At 45.5% G+C, this 23,532-nt stretch overlaps 1 protein-coding gene across 4 annotated transcripts in view; it reads right to left on the bottom strand.

The window, feature by feature from the left end:
- The window catches only part of cables1 (Cdk5 and Abl enzyme substrate 1), a 225,190-nt gene that overhangs the window by 88,220 nt on the left and 113,438 nt on the right, over positions 1 to 23,532 (bottom strand). For 3 of the 4 annotated variants that reach the window (XM_072468108.1, XM_072468106.1, XM_072468109.1), the window contains one exon: positions 3,616 to 3,693. The exons of the other annotated variant lie outside the window; for it this stretch is intronic. In XM_072468108.1, the coding sequence (XP_072324209.1) occupies positions 3,616 to 3,693 (78 nt within the window). The remainder of the gene's footprint in view (positions 1 to 3,615; positions 3,694 to 23,532) is intronic. 4 annotated transcript variants of the gene reach the window in all.

The raw sequence follows: 23,532 nt of genomic DNA on the forward strand, positions 1-23,532 counted from the left end.
CAGTGAGTCAAAATGCATTCCTCCCATGGCCTCACAGGAATACAGCGCTGGGTCCTTACATTGTCAGCGTATCAGCATAGCATTGCTTACAGGGCAGGGAAGGACAATGCTAATGCAGACACACATGAAGTCGTCTCCCTTACTGGATTTGCCGACCCAGGTATTGTGTCCACCTGGGATGAGACTTGCCCAATCTCTAACACGTGCCAAACAAATTAAGATGAACAGAAAGTCTATTCCGTCACAAGTTCAAAGATTTCTGAAGCAATGATGGCAATTTATCAAAGAAGATGGAGTTGAAGCCTTATGCGGGGCACAAAGAGGAGTTAAGTGTGTAAGTTGATATGCTTCGGATTTTAAAAACGGTTAAAGGGGTATGGGGAACAGGTAGGGAGGTGAATTTGAGACCAGGAAGAGATCAGCCATGATCTGATTGAATGGCAGAGCAGACTTGAAGGGCTGAATTGCCGACTTCTGCTCCCAATTCCAATGATCCTAATAATTCCAGATAACACAAAGAAGGAAATATGACTGTGGAAATTCAACAAGAAGTAGTTCCTGTTATACCAGGACTTCCAGTGAAGTCTACTTCAGAACGACACCCATGCATAGATACTCAACCTACTCCTGCACCCACAAGTTCAGTTGAACTAAGGAAAGCATCACCAGAGTAGTCACCAATGGTACTGAGAATATCACAGCATAGTTGCAAAGCCCCTGAAAAGACTGATGCATAATTAAGGCATTAGTTTCACTGTATTTCTGTCTTTAAGGGGAATTAAAATTGAAGGGGGGGGGGTGTTTGAGTGTTATGATTATGCATCCTCTGATTGAAATCCATTGATGTTGTCAGTAAGTACCGTGAAGTCATTAGTGGTTCTTGTTACCTGTGTTTATTCATTTTTAGCTGTCATTAGTTGATTCTTTTCAGTTCCTGTTATTTTGATGTTTAGACAGCTGCTCCAGTTTTTAAGTCCATACTGTATTTTCACCATCGCTATTTTTACATATTGTCATGTGAGTGTCCCTAAAGAAAGGTTTTGATTTTACCACCTAGCTTGTAGCATGGCTTCAGTGATGTCATTTGTGGATGGAGCTGAGCTGTGGTTGTCAGGTGAGAGGCGGTTAGGTTTCAGTTTTGGTTTGTTGGTTTGGACAGCAGAAGAGAAGCAGGGGGCGCAATTCTCCCATCGGGAGACTAAGTCACGACGCCGGAGTGGAAACCGGAGTGTTTCACTCCAGCGTCGGAGGCCGCTCCCAGCCCCCTATTCTCCCGCCCCGGGGGGTTAGGAGCAGCGCCGCATCATTTACGCGCACCGGGCCTTGGCACCGCGTAAAAGCGGCGTCGCGTAAATGACGCGGCCGGCACCGGGTAAATGAAGTCATCCGCGCATGCACAGGTTGACCGGCGCCAGCCCTCGCATGCGCGGTTGCCGTCCTCCCCGCGGCCGCCCCGCAAGAAGATGTCAGATGGATCTTGCGGGGCGGCGGAGGAAAGGAGGTCCTCCTTCAGAGAGGCCCGCCCGCCGATCGGTGGGCACCGATCGCAGGCCAGGCCCTTTTTGAGGCCCTCCCCCTGGTGCAGGGACCCCCCACACAGGCCGTGCCCCCCCACCCCATAGGCCACCCCCCCCCCCAGCGTTCCTGCGCTGTTCCCACCGGCAGCGACCAGGTGTGGATGGCGCCGGCGGGAAGCCGTCGTTTTGGGCAGGCCGCTCGGCCCATTCGGGCCGGAGAATAGTGGGTGTAGCGGAGAATTGCCATTTTGGGTGTCCCGGGCGAATCTCCGGCCTGCGCCGCGCAGAACTCGACGGGGCCGTTCTCGCCGCTTGAGTGAATCGCGGGAGGGCGTCGGACCGGCGTTGCGGGGAAAAATGGCGCGCCAGGCGATTCTCCCAACCGGCGCGGGAGTGGAGAATCGCGCCACAGTGTGCTGGACCACGGCCTTGAAAGGGGTTTTATTGGATTTTGTATTGAATTGGAACAGCTACTATGGGGGATTCATTAAGAGTTATATACATAGATTACTGTTGCTGTTGTGTATATTTTCATGTTTATAATTGATAACAAATTCTTGCTAACTTTTATATATGTTAACTGCATTCTTATAATAAACTTTGTTTTGATTAAAGTGCCTCGGAAGTCTGATGAATCACACCTGAAGTGAAGACTCTTGTGCTCATCCTAGCCAAATTCAACATAAACATTATTGGTCAGGTGAGCTTCATAATGCACTTTGGAGTTCCTAAGTCCTGGCCCATACCAATAAAGATAGGAGCAGGAGGAAGCCTTTTGGCCGTTCGAACCTGCTCCGTCATTTATCACGATGATGGCTGATCATCCAACTCAATAGTCTAATCCTGCTTTCGACTACCTTTTTTTCATTAAGTTACCACACGCATAGAGCATCATTCACGATGTCATGACATCCCAAAGTGTTTTACTGGCAATGAAATATTTCTGCAAGGTAGTTATGGTTATAATGTGGGAACCATGGCAGCCAATTTGCACACTGCGAGGTCCGACAAACAAATGTAATGATGAACAGATAATATTTTTCTCTAATGTTGGTGAGAATAAATATTGGTTTGGATGGCGGGGTGAGCTCCCCTGTACTTCAAGATTGTACCATAAATTCAGCTGATTACAGGGCCCCAGTTTGCCATCGCATTTGAAAGCCAGCACTTGTGACAATGCAGCTCTCCTTCAGTACTGCACTGGAGCACCAAGCTAGATTTTGTGCTCGGAAGTGAAAATTGTACGCGCAATGTTTTAACTAAGATGTGAGAGTGCTTGCACCGAGCCATGGCTCAGTTACATCCTTATTAAATCCTGAATGATCTCTTTTCTCTAACATGTCTGGTTACTTCATATTTTTCCCTCCTGACTGCAGGTACCATTCTCAAGACAAATGCACTTTATTTTTTCTTTTCTAACTTTTATTAAGAATGCACTCAATTAAACGGTGCTTCCTCTTCAGTCTGGAAAATAAGCAGATGGCTCACTTGCACCAGCTCCTCTCCTTCCTGTTCATGCTGCACCCGTTGTTGGGATGAAGAGCCCTCTGCTTCTTTTGCACCATTGTCACACCCTTCTGCTGAACAATATTATGAATGATTGTGATCTTTCCCGATTGCTGTCCCCCGTGGCTTCATCAAATTCAACCATGCACGTAAATGGCACTTTAGTCCCAGAGGCCTCATTATTTTTGTCCTTGCCCTCTGTCTGCAGATGCCGAACAGGAGTCACAAGGCATGACTGCAAGGAACATCCTCGATCACTGATCTACCATCTGGATATATGCCTCAAGAGCCATCAAGGTAGATTGTCAGATGTTAAAAATATGACAGCCTTCAGGCAGTAATAAGGTGTTTGATATCACGCACTAGCGAGTAGTTCATTGATATATTATAAAATTATTTTATTATACAGAGGCTGGAATACAGAAATATTCTACTGACCAGAATTGGGAACTCTATAGTCCATGAACACTCCGTTGTAACACGTGAACAGATCACCTTTTTCATATCCTCAATATGTAAGACACCATAAAAATTTTAAACCATGAATTTTCTTAGTACCCTATGTAAAATGCGGTGCCCCGTGTATACTCACCCTGTCTGACTGTTGTCTCGATATGGCATTACTGAAAACACTGAGCAGAAGGATCTCTTGCCACTGATTAGCACTATCCTAGAAAAGGAGAAATGAACAGTCACTCACACTTTGGCTTCACTGACTCAAAATACACAACACAATCCCCTCTCTGCACCAGAAGCACAAGATGGATTAGCCACAGTACCCGGCTGCTGGGTGACACCAAGTGTCTTTTCAAAAAGGCAGATATTGCGGCTGCTGGAACTCTGGAAGAAAAACAGAAAATGCTGGAAAAACTCAGCAGATCTGGCAGCATCTGTGGAGTGTAAAACAGAGTTAACGTTTCTGAACTCTGATAAAAGGTCATCACCCCGAATGGGAAACTCTTTCTCTCAATTCATAAAACTGATTCCAAACATGGTGAAGATAGACGATCAGTTTGCACTCTACAATTGTGTGCTGTAATATCAATTATTAAAATCAAGAAACACAAACACCTGAAGATGTCGAGTTCAAGCTACTGGTGGCAGTCCTCACCTGGCATTAACACGGGCTGGGAAATGGTGAGCAGCACACACTATTTTTCTGATACGCACTAAGGGTGGGGGTTAAAAGGGAGTGAGACATCCTGCAGTGCAAACTGAAAATTATCCTTTACCCCATCTTGAACTTGCCCAAGACTTCAACAGTAGTTCCTTATCCAGGAAGCTCAACAGCAAATCTTTCACACTTGTGAACAGGAGACAAGAACAAGCTTGCTGTTAACAGTGAATCTCCATCCTCTAACCTCTCCCTTGGATTCAATACTTTCTTGTCTTTATCCTCTAAACTTGCTTTGCTTGTTTTCTTTTATTTGTTAAAAACTTGTTCATGGAATGTGGGCATTGCTGACATGGTCAGCATTTGTTACTACTCCTCAATTGCCCGAAGGTGATGGTGAGCTATCTTCTTATATGACTGCAGTCCATCTGGTGTAGGTATATTTGTTAAGAAGGGAATTCCAGGATTGTAATCCAGCGACAGTGATGGAACAGTGATATGCCACATTGGAAATGCAACGGTGGTGACGTTCTCACACATCTACTATCCTTATCGTCCAGGTAGCAGGTTTGGAAGGTGTTGTTAAATTGGGTGTCCTACACACATTTTACACATAGACTGCGATGACATCTGGAAAACAATGTGTTGGAGCAAGGCATAGTCATTCCTTCTTGCAACTCTTAAAGCTGAGCTGCCCTCCACTGAATCAACCCTTCTTGATTTACCCGGTCTTTCTTCTACTTTGACCAATCTTAGAACCGTGGGCTTACAACATTGGTTTCTCAAGAAAAATTAAAACTTTTCCCACAGCCCCAAGAATAACCTTCTTCTTCAGCGATCACTCATAATGAGTAAGACTGCCCACCTAAGAAACGTCATGTTACTGGTCTTGGGTTCTGTGGGCTCTTGCATGACTGATGAGCCCAATCCTAGAGCCATATATTTGACCGCACACTTTGGCAGGTGTTTCCGGGAGGTGGGATCGGTCCTTGGGCTTTAGATCATTGGTATTCAGTTCTCAGTCTTCTTTTACAGGCCACCTCTTGCCGTCGTGTGTCCTCGAAGAATTGTGTCCCTTCAATCAGGAAGTTCCTCCAAGTAGGTCTTTTGGATGTAGAATCAAAGAACCCCTACATTGTAGGAGGCAGCAAGTCTGCACCGACCCTTTGAAAGAGCACACTACCTAGGCTCAATCTCCTGCCTATCCACGTAACCCACCCACCTTTATACACTTTGGGGCAATTGATCATGCCCAATCCACCTAACCTGCACATCTTTGGACTGTGGGAGGAAACTGGCGCACCCAGAGGAAACCCATGCAGACACGGGGACAACGTGTAAACTCCATACAGTCACCTGAGGTCGGAATCTAACCCAGGTCCCTGGCGCTGTGAGGCAGCAGTGCTAACTGCTTCTGCGCAAGGTTCTCACAAGCGTTGACGTCAATGTTGCATTTCTTTAGCCCTTCAGGCATTCTTTGAAGCGCTTCCTTTGTCCTCCTCTTGTTTAAAAACCTTCCTCGAGCGAATATGGTTTGCTTTGGCAGTCGGGACTCTGACATAATAAGCACATGGCCGGCCCAACAGAGTTGGTTTTGGATGATCATGGCCTCGATTCTGGGGCTCTTGCCTCCTTCAAGGATACGGATGGTAGCTCACCTGTTCTCCCAGCTGATGCGGAGAATCCATCTCAGACAACATTGTTGGTACCTCTCCAGAGCTTGAGGTGGCGTCTTTTGTAGTCCAAGTGTCTGAGCCATATAGAAGAGTTGGGAGGACTACCACCTTGTACACCAAGATCTTAGTGGCACGGTCGTCAAAAACCCTCGTACTTAGATGTCTAAAGGGAGCGCTTGCAGATTGGATATGATGTTACACCTCTGCATCAATGTCAGTCTTAAATGAGAGGTGGACCCTACAGGTAGGGAAAACGTTCCACATTTGGCAGGGTTCCTCTGTTGATTTTGATGGGAAAAACCAGGTCTCGCCCTGGGGCGGGTTGGTAAAGCACTTGGGGTTGACACGGAGACTGATTCTTTGTTTATACGTCCGCGAAGGTGTCAAGCATGGCTTGAAGATTCTTTTCTGACAAGAGTGGAGATGGCGATGTCATCCACATACTGTAGTTCCACGAGCGAGGTCAGTGTTGTTTTCTTCCAGGATTTCATACGGTCTTGACTGCGAAGGTTTGTCTTATTTCAATCAGTGAGGACTGTAACCGACATCGTGTCATGGAGTCGTCGGAGGATGTTGGTGAATTTCTCTGGACAGCCGGCCTTTGACAGGGTCTTCCATAGCAATTCCTGATTGACTTGGTCAGATTGCCGAAGGCCATGCAGAGTGGTTGATGCTGGTTGATAGTGGAATGGTGTAACGACAACAATCTCTCCCTCATGGCAGCAATACTAAAGAGCTGGTCATTGACTTCAGGAAGCAAAGCACTGTACACACCCCTGTCTGCTTCAACGGGGCTGAGGTGGAGATTGTTGACAGCTTCAAATTCCTAGGTGTGCACATCACAAACAATTTGTCCTGGTCCACCCACCTCGACGCTACGACCAAGAAAGCACAACAGTGCCTATACTTCCTCAGGAAACTAAGGAAATTCAGCATGTCCACATTGAATCTTACCAACTTTTACAGGTGCACCAAAGAAAGTAGCCTTGTCTGGTATGGCAACTGCTCGGTCCAAGACCGCAAGAAACTACAGAGAGTAGTGAACATCGCCCAGTCCATCACACAAACCCGCCTCCCATCCATTGACTCTGTCTACACCTCCCACTGCTTTGGGAAAACAGGCAGCATAATCAAAGACTCCTCCCACCCTGCTTACTCACTCTTCCAACTTTTTCCATCGGCAGGAGATACAGAAGTCTGAGAACACGAACAAACAGATTCAAAAACAGCTTCTTCACTGCTGTTACCAGCTATAAACAACTCTTTTATGGACTGATCTGATCTCTTGACACATCTTCACCTAATGCCTGTGTCTATATATTTACATTGTGCATTTTATGTTATCCTATTATGTATTTTCTTTTCATGTACGGAATGATCTGTTTGAGTTGCACGCAAAACAAAACTTTTCACTGTACCTCAGCACAGGTGACAATAAACCAATCCAATCCTGGCATTTCTCGGGCGGTATGGTTGCACAGTGGTTAGCACTGTTGTTTCACAGCTCCAGGGTCCCAGGTTCGATTCCCGCTTGGGTCACTGTCTGTGTGGAGTCTGCACATTCTCCCCATGTCTGCGTGGGTTTCCTCCGGGTGCTCCGGTTTCCTCCCACAGTCCAAAGGCGTGCAAGTTGGCCATGCTAAATTGCCCAAGGTTAGGTGGGGTTACTGAGGTGGGGTGCTCTTTCCAGGGCCAGTGCAGACTCGATGGGCCGAGTGGCCTCCTTCTGCACTGTAAATTCTATGATTCTTTTGAAGTTTCCAAACATTGAAAACCCTGGTCAGTAGCCACACTGGCTTTCCGGAAGGATTTCTTCGGAGACTGGGAGAAGGCGACTAGTGAGGATTCAGGTGATTATCTTGCCGCCGATGGAGAGTAGGGAGTTTCCTTAGTAGTTCCCACAGTCTACTTTGTTTATTTTCTTTAAACTGTTGGCGATTGCGGCGTTCCAAGGTTTGCAGGAATTTCTTCTCTGTCCCAGATTTTCAGCAACAAGCTGATGGAGATGACCGGTGACTTCTTTGCCAAGTTTGAAAATCTCCGCTGAGGTCCCATCCAATACTGCAACTTTCCCATCCTTCATGTGTTTAATGGCAGCCTCAACTTCGTTGGTTGGAGTCCAGGATCATTTTTGATGGGGAGTTGGGGGATTTCCTCAAAAGACGTCCTCATCTGTGATTGAAAAAATTGAAAATTGCTTATTGTCACGAGTAGGCTTCAATGACATTACTGTGAAAAGCCCCTAGTCGCCACATTCCGGTGCCTGTTCGAGGAGGCTGGTACGGGAATTGAACCGTGCTGCTGGCCTGCCTTGGTCTGCTTTAAAAGCCAGTGATTTAGCCCAGTGAGCTAACACAGTTTCAGAGTTCTTGTTCTCTCCATCAAAGGCTGATGCTTTTTCAGTCTCTCAAGAGTTCCGTTCTTAATGCCAATAAAAAGATTTTAGAAAAGAATGAGTGCCGTTCTTACTCTGCGCCAGTTTGAGGCCTAGGGTATTGGGCCATATATTGCCTTGGTGGCCCTGAAAGATGTCATGCTCGTCGGCGAGGAGTTGCAGTTCCTTAGCTTTCTCAGTCCATCATTGATTCTTAATTTCCCTTGTTCCTCTTTGTACCTTAATTTGGTGAATTGATGAGCTTTCCTCTTTGTCTTGCTGATATGTCATTATGCCAGGCGCAGAGAGCTTTCCTTATCTCGTTGAGGAGGTCTTGGATGGTGTGGTCGTTCTCGTCGATCCAGTCTTGGTGTTTCCTGGTTGTGTAGCAATGGTTTCTTCACAGCTCAAGATGATGGCTGTCTTCAGCTCTTTTGTTTTCCTCCACTCCATTAAAATGGACAGTTTGGGGAATTTGGAGAACACGTTGTTGCAAATTCACTCGCATGTTTGGCTCTTGAAGCTGCCCAACACTGATATTTTGCTGAGCTGTTTCTTCATCTTTCACTGCATCTGATGAAGTTTGATGGATATAGAGGAGCGGATGAGCTGGTGAAATGTCCAGCAGTCATCTGCACTGGTCATTACTTTAGTGATGAGGGCGTCATTTTGGTCTCGGGATTGGATGACGGCAAAGTCGATCGTGTGCCAGTGCTTTGATCGTGGATGACTCCAAGAAGTCTTGAACTTGTCTTTTTGGCGGAACAACGTGTTAGTGATGACAAGCTGGTGTTCCGCACATTTAATGAGCAGAAGAACCTGTTGGAGCTGCAATTCCCAACTCCTCACTTTCCTATGGTTCATTTCTGGAGTTGGGAGTCCTTTCCAACCCTGGCCTTAAAATCTCCAAGGAGGATGATCTTATTTTCCTTAGGAACGTTGGGGAGTATGGCGTCTAGGGAGGGGGAGTAGACGCCTTCTTTGGACTCATCATTGACATCAAGAGTTGGGGTGTACGCACTCATGAACATTGCCTGCTGATTCTTGGCAAGTTGCAGTCAGAGGGCCATGAGGCGCTCGTTGTTGTCAACAGGGAGTTCAGAGTCTGTTGACTAGTTCGTCCTTGATGGTGAATCCAATTCCATGCGTCCTGGTCTGATCCTTAAGAAGAAGATGTAACATCTGCCATCTTCCCTCAGCTGCTATTCGCCTGCTCGTCGGGTGTCTTGCAGGGCCGTGACGTGAGTGTTGAAGTGTCTGAGTACACGGGCAACAAGGACAATTCTCCATTCTGGTTGATTGTCTTGCTCATTATCCATGAGGGCTCATCCACTCCAGATTCCAAAATTGAATTGAACTTGAGATTTTCTGATCACAGGTGGATGAGCCTGCTGGATGATGTTTTCCAGCCAGGTTGGGGACGGAACAGGCTATTTTTCAGACACCTTTTCCAGCCCGTTCCCCATACGGGGTGAGAAGAGTGGATCCTGAAGAGAGCTGCTCAGTCGTGAAGAAAGCTGTTGTAACATTCCTTTTTCTATTCCAAGAATGAGATGATTGAATCAAAGTCCACCACCAATGTGCCAGTCCAAAGCAAGGGACTTCCAGAACTCAGCCCTCTTCCTATCACTTTTCGCCGCACGGCTTGGCTGTTTTTTTTGGGGGGGTGGGGTGGGGGAAGGAGGTCCTGGTTTCCTCTCAACAGACGACTAATGCGGGATACTTTTAACATGAGTATGCTGTTGCATATCGGCAGACACGGTCCTTGACATAGGGGAGGTCCAGTTTCATTGGCAAGGGAACTGGGGATCTCCCCACTGCTGCAACCTTCAACCATCATCACAGCCTTTGATGCCATAAAAGTATCACCCGCCTGATCTGCCATTGAGGACATGTTTTGGATTGCACTTTGTCTGGTTCCTCCCCTCCGGCCTTACCGTCATGGGTGACCCTGCCAGGGGCTTTAAGACTGCCAAGGACAAGCCTCGTCACCACAACAAGGTGGAAATCGAAGGAAATGATAATAGAAAGTTGCTGATGACTTCTCTTTCCGTCAACGTGATGAAAACTGAACGACATCAGTAGTCTGTTACTGATCCACTCCACTACATTATTGCCCTGTTGATGAAGTTGAAAACTCCCCCCTCCCCCCCCCCACTGGAAATTCTAAACAAACCTGCATTAGGTGTCCTCGACGTGACATATTCATGCTTACAATTCCTAGCAAAATATCTGTAATACTATTAGAAATCCAAATTCTCAAAGGAAAAGGTGGACATGTCCTTATTATCTCCATAATTAATGGCCCCTGCTAAAACCATGCTTTCAAAAACCACAGCCTCAATAATTGCACAAAGCAATGGAGAGGGAGTGAGATTGCTTTAGAAAAGAGAACTTCACAAAGAAGATGGACTGAATGGTCTCCTTTGGTGCTGAAAACCTGTAAGAGTTTGGTCATTTTGTTAATTAAAGAGAATACATGCATTTCAGTTTTCATTAAAAAGGCAACTTTTTCCTTCTTTCCCCTCCGCCCCATCACTCTCAAATGTAGAGGTAAATCCGCAGTATTCCTCATCATTGGTGAGATACATTTAATCCTGTTTTTGCAGTCCAGTCCAGGTTGGTATAGCAAAACATATTAAAGAATCAACATTGGTCTTAAAACACGAACCATAGGTCTACCGTGTTGCATCACATCGTAATTAGTGGCATATATTTTCCATCATCTTATACAGTAACAGTATACCTGTCCAGCCCCCTTAAACAGAGGGTAACAAAGAGTTATGTTGTGTAATACCTTGTACTGTACCAGCCTTCTGCATACTGCTCAACATGACTCCCCTACTGGGAAATGTGAGGTTGAAAGATTTTAGGCCATGATTAAGTTGTTCGATTGAACAAGAATGTGAAACATTAAATCACTGTGGCTCTGCTGTTCAGATTTAAAATTTGGGAAATTTATGCGCTAATGATGTCATCTGATGAATGAGCTTATGTGGTAAACTGCACGGAAATGACCCTCAGCTACACGTATTCCAACAGTACCCCAGTAACCACAAAGGAATTAGATTGTAATTAAGACAAAACTTTAGTTATATTAATTTTCCTGCAAGCTTTTAGATATTAAAAAAAACTTGAATGTCACATGCAGACTCTGTTAAGATATTTCTGGTGAACCAGATAATTGGCTCGATGTTAGCTTTCCCTTGACTGAAAAATCTCTTCACGCCAGTGAACCCTGAAAAGTTCCATAAACATTGATCTCCAAAGAAAGAAGAGAGCAGTATTTGTGATGAAAGATTGAATTATTTATTTTTTCACACTGTGAGGAAGGGTGAATCAAATTCTCCGGCTACCTATCATCCCTATGAATGACTGAGATGAGGAGACGGAATGGAACATACCCAGGCTTACTGATAGAACTGGATGGGAATGTAAACTGTGAGGAGGGAGTAAGTGAGTGGGAAGAATATATGGCAGGTTTTTTACTTAAATCTGGTGTGGAAAAAAATTAAAAGTTATCCACTTTGGTGGGAAGAGCAAAAAAGCAGAACATTTCTTAAATGATGAGAGACAGGATATTCCAGAGGGATGTGCACGCCCCTTGTACAAGAATCACAGAAAGGTAATACGCAGAGTTAGCAACCAGTTAGGAAAGGAAATAGCATGCTAGCCGTTATTGCACAGGGATTGGAGCAGAATAAAAAAGGGGAATTTCATTTGTGTAGTGCCACTTCTGGCAGAACAATGTAGACTTATGCCAATTTCCCAGGGTGCACGCAGCACTGCCTACAGCTAATTCTGCAACCTGCACAGATTACTTCATCGATAACATTTTAAAAATCAAGGCTTTGCGAAGCTGGGAATCAGTATAGGACAGCGAGCACAGGGGGTGATGGGCGAATAGAATTTGGTAGGAATTGGGACACGGAATGCAGAATTTTGAATAACTGCCCTGATTTTGTCGTACAACCTTGAGAAAACTATTTCAGTCGCAGTGAATGTCCTTTTGTTCCAGCGCCGAACGCAAGTAATAAAAAGACCATATGGTCCTTATTACAGCAAGCAACATCAACAAGAAAATGAGAGAAGTGGCATTAACAAATCGTTAAGAATAGTTTGCAACCCAGACTAGAAGCACTCAGCCTTATCCAATTGTGGGAATACCGTTTCCGCGACTTGATTCTGAAATTTTTCTTACTTTTTTTTTTAACATGATTGCGGTCAATAATTTTATTTTTTTGGTTAGATTTTGTTAGGTTCAAGAGGGGAGAAGTTACCCCTCTCAACATTTGCTCATGAATAATTTATCACACTCATTGAACACTCTCCGGACCACTATTTTAACAAAGGTTCGGTCATTTATTTATTTCACCTTCACTCAGCAATGTTGGAGTTAAGTCCTTCCAGTACTTTTATTTTCATATTTAAAGTGTCCGCAACCAGTAGCAGTTTGTTAGCCCCCCTCCCCGACGTGTTTCAGGGCAGCAGACTGGGCCCACCAGGACCTTCTGATCCCAATGCTGTCAACAGATATTCCCATTCTAGAACATAGAACATAGAACATAGAACAATACAGCGCAGTACAGGCCCTTCGGCCCACGATGTTGCACCGAAACAAAAGCCATCTAACCTACACTATGCCATTATCATCCATATGTTTATCCAATAAACTTTTAAATGCCCTCAATGTTGGCGAGTTCACTACTGTAGCAGGTAGGGCATTCCACGGCCTCACTACTCTTTGCGTAAAGAACCTACCTCTGACCTCTGTCCTATATCTATTACCCCTCAGTTTAAAGTTATGCCCCCTCGTGCCAGCCATATCCATCCGCGGGAGAAGGCTCTCACTGTCCACCCTATCCAACCCCCTGATCATTTTGTATGCCTCTATTAAGTCTCCTCTTAACCTTCTTCTCGCCAACGAAAACAACCTCAAGTCCGTCAGCCTTTCCTCATAAGATTTTCCCTCCATACCAGGCAACATCCTGGTAAATCTCCTCTGCACCCGCTCCAAAGCCTCCACGTCCTTCCTATAATGCGGTGACCAGAACTGTACGCAATACTCCAAATGCGGCCGGACCAGAGTTCTGTACAGCTGCAACATGACCTCCCGACTCCGGAACTCAATCCCTCTACCAATAAAGGCCAACACTCCATAGGCCTTCTTCACAACCCTATCAACCTGGGTGGCAACTTTCAGGGATCTATGTACATGGACACCTAGATCCCTCTGCTCATCCACACTTTCAAGAACTTTACCATTAGCCAAATATTCCGCATTCCTGTTATTCCTTCCAAAGTGAATCACCTCACACTTCTCTACATTAAACTCCATTTGCCACCTCTCAGCCCAGCTCTGCAGCTTATCTATATCCCTCTGTAACCTGCTACATCCTTCCACACTATCGACAACACCACCGACTTTAGTATCGTCTGCAAATTTACTCACCCACCCTTCTGCGCCTTCCTCTAGGTCATTGATAAAAATGACAAACAGCAACGGCCCCAGAACAGATCCTTGTGGTACTCCACTTGTGACTGTACTCCATTCTGAATATTTCCTATCAACCACCACCCTCTGTCTTCTTTCAGCTAGCCAATTTCTGATCCACATCTCTAAATCACCCTCAATCCCCAGCCTCCGTATTTTTTGCAATAGCCTACCGTGGGGAACCTTATCAAACGCTTTGCTGAAATCCATATACACCACATCAACTGCTCTACCCTCGTCTACCTGTTCAGTCACCTTCTCAAAGAACTCAATAAGGTTTGTGAGGCATGACCTACCCTTCACAAAGCCATGCTGACTATCCCTGATCATATTATTCCTATCTAGATGATTATAAATCTTGTCCCTTATAATCCCCTCCAAGACTTTACCCACTACAGACGTGAGGCTCACCGGTCTATAGTTGCCGGGGTTGTCTCTGCTCCCCTTTTTGAACAAAGGGACCACAATTGCTGTCCTCCAGTCCTCTGGCACTATTCCTGTAGCCAATGATGACATAAAAATCAAAGCCAAAGGTCCAGCAATCTCTTCCCTGGCCTCCCATAGAATCCTAGGATAAATCCCATCAGGTCCCGGGGACTTATCTATTTTCAGCCTGTCCAGAATTGCCAACACCTCTTCCCTACGTACCTCAATGCCATCTATTCTATTAGCCTGGGGCTCAGCATTCTCCTCCACAACATTATCTTTTTCCTGAGTGAATACTGACGAAAAATATTCATTTAGTATCTCGCCTATCTCTTCAGACTCCACACACAATTTCCCATCCCTGTCCTTGACTGGTCCTACTCTTTCCCTAGTCATTCGCTTATTCCTGACATACCTATAGAAAGCTTTTGGGTTTTCCTTGATCCTTCCTGCCAAATACTTCTCATGTCCCCTCCTTGCTCGTCTTAGCTCTCTCTTTAGATCCTTCCTCGCTACCTTGTAACTATCCATCGCCCCAACCGAAACTTCACACTTCATCTTCACATAGGCCTCCTTCTTCCTCTTAACAAGAGATTCCACTTCCTTGGTAAACCACGGTTCCCTCGCTCGACGCCTTCCTCCCTGTCTGACCGGTACATACTTATCAAGAACACGCAGTAGCTGATCCTTGAACAAGCCCCACTTATCCAGTGTGCCCAACACTTGCAGCCTACTTCTCCACCTTATCCCCCCCAAGTCACGTCTAATGGCATCATAATTGCCCTTCCCCCAGCTATAACTCTTGCCCTGCGGTGTATACTTATCCCTTTCCATCATTAACGTAAACGTCACCGAATTGTGGTCACTGTCCCCAAAGTGCTCTCCTACCTCCAAATCCAACACCTGGCCTGGTTCATTACCCAAAACCAAATCCAACGTGGCCTCGCCTCTTGTTGGCCTGTCAACATATTGTTTCAGGAAACCCTCCTGCACACACTGTACAAAAAACGACCCATCTATTGTACTCGAACTATATATTTTCCAGTCAATATTTGGAAAGTTAAAGTCTCCCATAATAACTACCCTGTTACTTTCGCTCATATCCAGAATCATCTTCGCCATCCTTTCCTCTACATCCCTAGAACTATTAGGAGGCCTATAAAAAACTCCCAACAGGGTGACCTCTCCTTTCTTGTTTCTAACTTCAGCCCATACTACCTCGGAAGAAGAGTCCCCATCTAGCATCCTCTCCGCCACCGTAATACTGCTCTTGACTAGCAGCGCCACACCTCCCCCTCTTTTGCCTCCTTCTCTGAGCTTACTAAAACACCTAAACCCCGGAACCTGCAACATCCATTCCTGTCCCTGCTCTATCCATGTCTCCGAAATGGCCACAACATCGAAGTCCCAGGTACCAACCCACGCTGCCAGTTCCCCTACCTTGTTTCGTATACTCCTGGCATTGAAGTAGACACACTTCAAACCACCTACCTGAACGCTGGCCCCCTCCTGCGACGTCAAATCTGTGCTCCTGACCTCTATACTCTCATTCTCCCTTACCCTAAAACTACAATCCAGGTTCCCATGCCCCTGCTGCATTAGTTTAAACCCCCCCAAAGAGCACTAACAAATCTCCCCCCCAGGATATTTGTGCCCCTCAGGTTCAGATGTAGACCATCCTGTCTGTAGAGGTCCCACCTTCCCCAGAAAGAGCCCCAGTTATCCAAAAATCTGAAACCCTCCCGCCTGCACCATCCCTGTAGCCACGTGTTTAAATGCTCTCTCTCCCTATTCCTCATCTCACTATCACGTGGCACGGGCAACAACCCAGAGATAACAACTCTGTTTGTTCTAGTTCTGAGCTTCCATCCTAGCTCCCTGAAAGCCTGCCTGACATCCTTGTCCCCTTTCCTACCTATGTCGTTGGTGCCAATGTGGACCACGACTTGGGGCTGCTCCCCCTCCCCCCTAAGGACCCGGAAAACACGATCCGAGACATCACGTACCCTTGCACCTGGGAGGCAACATACCAAACGTGAGTCTCTCACGCTCCCACAAAATCTCCTATCTGTGCCCCTGACTATAGAGTCCCCAATTACTAATGCTCTGCTCCTCTCCCCCCTTCCCTTCTGAGCAACAGGGACAGACTCCGTGCCAGAGGCCCGTACCCCATGGCTTACCCCTGGTAAGTCCCCCCCCCCACAAGTATCCAAAGCGGTATACTTGTTTCTCAGGGGAACGACCGCAGGGGATCCCTGCACTGACTGTTTTTTCCCAGTCCCTCTTACAGTTACCCACCTATCTCCAATCTTTGGTGTAACTAATTCCCTGAAGCTGCTATCTATGACCCCTTCTGCCTCCCGAATGATCCGAAGTTCTTCCAACTCCAGCTCCAGTTCCCTAACTCGGTCTTGGAGGAGCTGGAGATGGCAGCACTTCCTGCAGGTAAAATCAGCAGGGACACTAACTGCATCCCTCACCTCAAACATCCTGCAGGAGGAACATTGCACTCCCTTCCCTGCCATTCCTCTAACCAAGATCTGGCTAACAACTAAATTAAATTTTTATAAAAAATAATAATATAATAAAAATATGGTACTTACCTCAGACCAATGGGTTTTATTATTAGGTTAGAGGAGGAGGGTGGGTGGGAGACACTACACGTGTAGTGTCTCGGGTTTCCTCTCCACCAGAATTTATTGGGGAGGGTCTTCCCAGACGTCCGCGGGTCGACTTCCTGATCCCGCCTAAAAAACTAATTTAAAAAAAAAGAAAAATCCTCAGCTCCTGCTGAAATTGACTAACCAGCCAGCTCCACTCCCGCCGAAATCGACTGGCCTGCCCCTGCAAAGAGAAGTGCTTTTAAAGGTTGACTTACCTCCCAGCAACCTCCTTCCGCAATGCTCCCGCTGAAACTGACTCACCAGCTGCTCTCACGCCGCCAAAATCGACTGGCCTGCCCCTGCAAAGAGAAGTGCTTTTAAAGGTTGACTTACCTCCCAGCAACCTCCTTCCGCAATGCTCCCGCTGAAATTGACTAACCAGCTGCTCTCACGCCGCCGAAATCGACTGGCCTGCCCCTGCAAAGAGAAGTGCTTTTAAAGGTTGACTTACCTCCCAGCAACCTCCTTCCGCAATGCTCCCGCTGAAACTGACTCACCAGCTGCTCTCACGCCGCCGAAATCGACTGGCCTGCCCCTGCAAAGAGAAGTGCTTTTAAAGGTTGACTTACCTCCCAGCAACCTCCTTCCGCAATGCTCCCGCTGAAATTGACTAACCAGCTGCTCTCACGCCGCCTAAATCGACTGGTTCTACAGCCCCTGCTGCTGGGAAACCTGGTGCGGTGGTTCACCATCCGGAGGACCAGAATATCCAGCCCGTGAGAACAAACGGAAAATTCTGGCTGTTGAAGCTTTACCTCTTGCACTCATCAGGATACTTTTCAAGACAACAAACGTATATGGGGGAAACAATATTTTATACTGAGAATGCTGATCGGTTGACAAGTTGATTGGTAGCAGCGTTACCTTGGAGAATGCACCAGTTTATGGTGACTGACAGATAACTGCCAAGCATTGCTTGAAATTTAAACCACGCATTTGACTCTGATCGGTCAAGGCATTTCCCTGGGGAATGAATCTGCCATTATTTTGTTAAGCTGAAATGGGAGCAATTTGTGTACATGTTCTTTCTTTCCACAAAAAAACAGGGTCCTGTGTATTAATATATGTAGCTTCCAGTACGTACAAATGTGCAACATTGCGAGCCTGACTGACGACATTAAATTGGTTGTCAGTGTAATTGTTAGCACACTGGGTAACATTTATGAAATAATCCTCAATCATGAATTTGCATCTTATGTTGGTCACTGTATTGAGTTTTGCAAGCACAGGCTGGCTGGTTGCTTGACACGATCCACCAGTTATAGAGTTAGGCGTTTACAGCATGAAAACAGGCCCTTCGGACCAACTTGTCCATGCCGCCCAGTTTTTACCACTAAGCTTGCCCCAAATGCTTTGGTCCATATCCCTCTAGTCCCAGCTTTCCCATTTAACTGTTTAAATGCTTTTGAAAAGACAGCATTGTACCCACCTCTACTACTGCCTCTGGCAGCTTGTTCCAGACACTCACCAACCCTGTGTGTGCAACAATTGCCCCTCTGAACCATTTTGTATCTCTCCGCTCACACCTGTGCCCTCTAGTTTTAGACACCCTTACCTTTGGGAAAAGATGTTGAATATCTACCTTATCTATACCCCTTATTATTTTATAGACCTCTATAAGATCAACCCGAAACCTCCCTATGAGCTCCAGGGAAAAAAGTCCCAGTCTATCCAGCCTCTCCTTATAACTCAAACCATCAAGTCCCAGTAGCATCCTAGTAAATCTTTTCTGCACTCTTTCTAGTTTAATAATATCCTTTCTATAATAGGGTGACCAGAACTGTACACAGTATTCCAAGTGTGGCCTTACGAATGTCTTGTACAACTTCAGCAAGATGTCCCAACTATGTATACAATGTTCTGACCAATAAAACCAAGCACTACGAATGCCTTCTTTACCACCTTGCCCACTTGTGACTCCACTTTCAAGGAGCTATGAACCTGTACTCCTTGATCTCTTTGTTCTGTAACTCTCCCCAACACCCTACCATTAACTGAGTAGGTCCTCCCCGATTCAAACTACCAAAATGCATCACCTGACATTTAGCGAAATTAAACTCCATCTGCCATTCTTCGGCCCACTGGCCCAATTGATCAAGATCCCGTTGCAATCATAGATAACTTTCTTCACTGTCCACTATGCCACCAATCTTGACGTCATCTGCAAACTTACTAACTATGCCTCCTAGATTCTCATCTAAATCATTAACATAAATAACAAATAACAGTGGACCCAGCATTGATCCCTAAGGGACACCGCTGGTCACAGGCCTCCAGTTTGAAAAAACAACCCTCTACAACCACCCTTTGTCTTCTGTCATCAAGTAAATTTTGTATCCAATTGGTTACCTCATCCTGGATCCCGTGAGATTTAATCTTATGCAACAACCTACCATGTGGTATGTTGTCAAGACCTTGCTAAAGTACATGTAGACAACGTCGACTGCACTGCCCTCATGTACCGTCTTGGTTACCTCTTCAAAAAAAACTCAATCAAATTCGTGAGACACTCACAAAGCCATGCTAATTGTCCCTAATCAGTCCTTCCCTCTCTAAATGCCTGTAGATCCTGTCTCTCCGAATACCTTCCAATAACAGGTGTTAGGCTCACTGGTCTGTAGTTCTCAGGCCTTGCCTTGTGGCCCTTCTTGAACAAAGGCACAACATTTACCCTCCAATCTTCAGGGACGTCACCTGTGGCTGTCGACGATTCAAATATCTCTGCTAGGGGATCCGCAATTCCCTCCCTAGCCTCTCAACAACATCCTGATACATTTCATCAGGTCCCGGGGATTTATCTACCTAGATGCACTTTACGACTTCCAGCACCTTCTTCTCTGTAATGTGCACAGTCCTCAAGACAGCACTATTTATTTCTCCCAAGTTCCCTAACACACATGCCTTTCTCAACAGTAAATACTGATGAGGAATATTCATTTAGGATCTCCCCATCTCTTGTGGATCCGCACATAAATGACCTTGTAGACCCTTAAGAGGACCTACTCTCTCCCTCATTACTCTTTTGCCCTTTATGTATTTGTAAAAGCTCTTTGGATTCTCCTTTGCCTCATCTGCCAAAGCAAACTCATGTTCCCTTCTTGCCCCCCTGATTCTTCTCTTAACTCTACTCCGACAATGTCTATACTCTTCAAGGGATCAACTTGTCATATGCCGCCTCCTTCTTTTTGATCAGTGTCTCAATATCCTGAGTCATCCAGGGTTCCCTATTTCGAACAGCCTTGCCTTTCACTCTAAAAGGAATATGCTCACTCGGAACCCTGGTTAACACACTTTTGAAAGCCTTCCACTTACCAGCCGTCCCTTTGCCTGCCAAAGGACTCCCCCAATCAACTTTTGAAAGTTCCTGTCTAATACATCAAAATTGGCCTTGCCCCAATTCAGAATTTTAACTTTTGGGCCAGAACTATCATTCTCCATAGCTATCTTAAAACTAAAGTGATTACTCACTACCATTTCTGACACCTACCCGTCCTTATTTCCCAAGAGGAGGTCAAGTTTTGTCCCCTCTCTAGTCGGGCCATCCACATACTGAATGAGAATTTCCTCCTGAATACACTCAACACATTTCTCTCCATCCAAGCCCCTTAATGCTATGGCTGACTCAGTCAATGTTGGGAAAGTTAAAGTCCCCAACTATTACCACCCTATTTTTCTTGCAGCTATCTGTAATCTCCTTACATATTTGCTCCTCAATTTCCCGCTATTTTGGGACTTGTAGCACAATCCTATCAAAGTGATCTCTCCCTGCTTTTTTTCAGTTCTACTCATATAGACTCGGCGGGCGAACCCTCGGAATATATTCCTTCTCAGTACTGCCATGATAGTTTCCCTAATCAAAAACAACTTCCTCTCCTCCCTTACCTCCTATTCTACCTCTCCTATATCATCTGTACCCTGGAACATTGAGCTACCAGTCCTGCCCTTTCCTTAACCATGTTTCAGTAATAGCTATATCATCCCGGTCCCATGTACCCATCCATGCCCGGAGTTCATCTGCCTTACCATCAGGCGTCTTGCATTGAAATAAATGCAGTTTAATCTAGATTTCCCTTGTTCGCTGCTCTTGCTCTCTGCCCTGATTTCTCAGACCATCTGTCCGGTCATGTTATATGTACTCTCCCCATGTTTTTTGTTCGCATTACTGAACCCATTCACCGAGTTCTCCGTACTCTGTACTGTGGCCCTTTTTGATTTGGACTTTGGTTTCTCTGTCTTTCACTTTTCCCCTTACTGGCTTTTGTTTCTGTCCCCAATTTAATACCCTCTGACTTCCTGCATCGGTTCCCACCCTCCTACCATATTAGTTTAAACACTCCCCAACAGCACGAGCAAACAGTCCCCCTAGGACATTGGTTCCAGCCCAGTCTTTGGCACGCACAGCCTACATCAGGCCGGCACTGAAATCTATATATCGCATTACTCATTTGTGTGATAGGCAGACGATCTTTTTAGATTGATGACAGCATCTTGTAGTCGCAACATTTCAATACTTCAGATGCTGAAGCTTATCTAGTTGGTGTGCGCACTCCAGGACTAACCAGTTCACACACTTGCTTACCCTCTGGTCATGTTCTCTGAGGAATTGGGATTTTCTATGTTCATCTTCACAAACAGAAGCCAGTTTTTACCAGATAGTTTGCCACTGATAACACCATTTAAACAAAAATGCATTTCTCTCTCAAACCTGATTCACTTAAATGTAGATAATTGAGAAGGAGGTGTTATGTTTGCCCATATTCCTATTGTCACATCAAAACACCCTCATGTACACATCTGAACCGGCCAAGCAATCGGTGCAGCCAAAGCCCGAGGTTTTACAGTGGGGTGTCCAATATCAATTCTTGTTCATCTTCTTCCTTCCCCTGTGAGGAAACACGGTTAATGGGAGGTTCAAAAAACGGACTTGGGCCAGAATGGTGACTGGATCGGAATATGGAAAAAAGGACTGCAGGCTTCTTGCCTTCCTTGAAGCATAATCAGAAATTTCCTTTTCCTGCTCCACTTCAGCTTCGTGTCTAGATACGCACGGTTACACAACTCGTATAGTTTCCCTTACTCTCAGTGTTCATGTCAGTAATTTACATGGCTCCGTAAACTCAGTTTATTGGCCGAACACAGACCTGGCTGCCTCAGGGCAAACACTGAACAATGGGCTGCAAGCCACTGAGGTATCTTCTGGAATTCATTAGGATGAGGTTAAATTCAGAACACCCCTAGGGACATGAAAACCCGATTGAATTAGTGTGCCCTTAAATGAGTGTTTATGGAATAGCATACCATTTTTCTTTGCACAGTTCATGGAAAACAATAGACGTTAACTGGGTGATAAACCAAGAAAAATCCATCCTTCATTTCACCAATTTTCTTTTCTGCCATTCTCCTGCCCAAAAGACATTAGCTTCTCAATCCATAAATGCCAGTCACCTGCTGCCACTTTATGCAAATGGCTTTTACACGTAGGTGAGCCTTGACAGGGAAGGTCAGCACTGGGAGGTGTTACAGTTCAGCCTGGTCTCTTCCACACACGCACTCTTTCGGCAGCAGTCACATCATTGCAATTACCGGGGAGAACAAAAGCCAACTTTCCCTCCGTAACCCAGGGCATTAAGTCCAATATTCATAGACCTGAACAGGCTGAAACCAGCAAGGGATCTGAACCCACTGATCTGCCTGATTTGAGACATTCATGGACTGAAGGGATGAATTGACTAAGCCGTTAAGGAACCAAGCATTACAGTTCTGACTGAACGTGAAGTCACAGCATTGATGCATTTACAGAGAACCAATTTGCCCCGGTGTAAACATCCTTTTTCCAAATTTGAAGTACTCCAAAGCATCCATTTTAACGTTAAATGAATCCTTGCCAGATATTTAATTAATTAAACAAATTGGGGAATAAAATTATACTAATCAATTAAGACTGAAGACAACATTTTCTTTGAGGTCGACAGTTTGTTTTTACACCAATTCCAAAATCACATCAAAATCCGACGTTGCTTTTACTGCTGATGCATGCAGGAAATAAAGTCCTTTGGTTATACACAGAAATTAAATCCGCCGCGTAATAATTAGCATTTGAGGTTTAACAGGCAACCATTTTTGCAGATGTCACATTAATCTGGAGCAGGAAACTATGAAGAATTTGCAGTGACATTTTTTGGAGCCAACCCTAAGAGGTGACATAGTCACAGAGAGATTTTCACTGTAGAAGAATAAACCGTTAATTAAACTGCAGAATCTCATTGATGCAACATTTCAGCTTCATGATAGCACCAAACTGTCAGGTAGTTTGGGAGTGAAGTTACCCAAAACATATTTACTGTAGATGAAGATAAAATGGTTGGGCTATCTGGCCTGATTTTAGCTTTGTAAGTGGTGGAGAATAGGCAGTAGTGGATCAGTTACCCATTATACCCCAAAGTTAAAAAAGAGTTGGAGGGGTTTAACAGCAAACTGTGTAGGCTGTGTAACCAGGTTGGTCTTTTTATTCTTTTCACGGGATGTGGGTGTCACCGGACAAGCCTGCATTTATTTCCCATTCCTAATTGCCTTCGAGAAGTTGGTGGTGAGCCACCATCTTGAAATTCTGCAGCCCCTCGTGGTATAGGTACACCCACAGCCCATCTGCTGCCATCGCCAAATGCAAAAAAAATAAAACCTCCCGTCAACCTTTTACCAAGGTCAACAGGGATCACAATCTCCAGTTTGCCATTTCGGAGAACTCAGTTTCTCAGCCGAAAG

Source organism: Scyliorhinus torazame, chromosome 11 (genome assembly GCF_047496885.1).
Source record: "Scyliorhinus torazame isolate Kashiwa2021f chromosome 11, sScyTor2.1, whole genome shotgun sequence".
Lineage (NCBI taxonomy): Eukaryota > Metazoa > Chordata > Chondrichthyes > Carcharhiniformes > Scyliorhinidae > Scyliorhinus > Scyliorhinus torazame.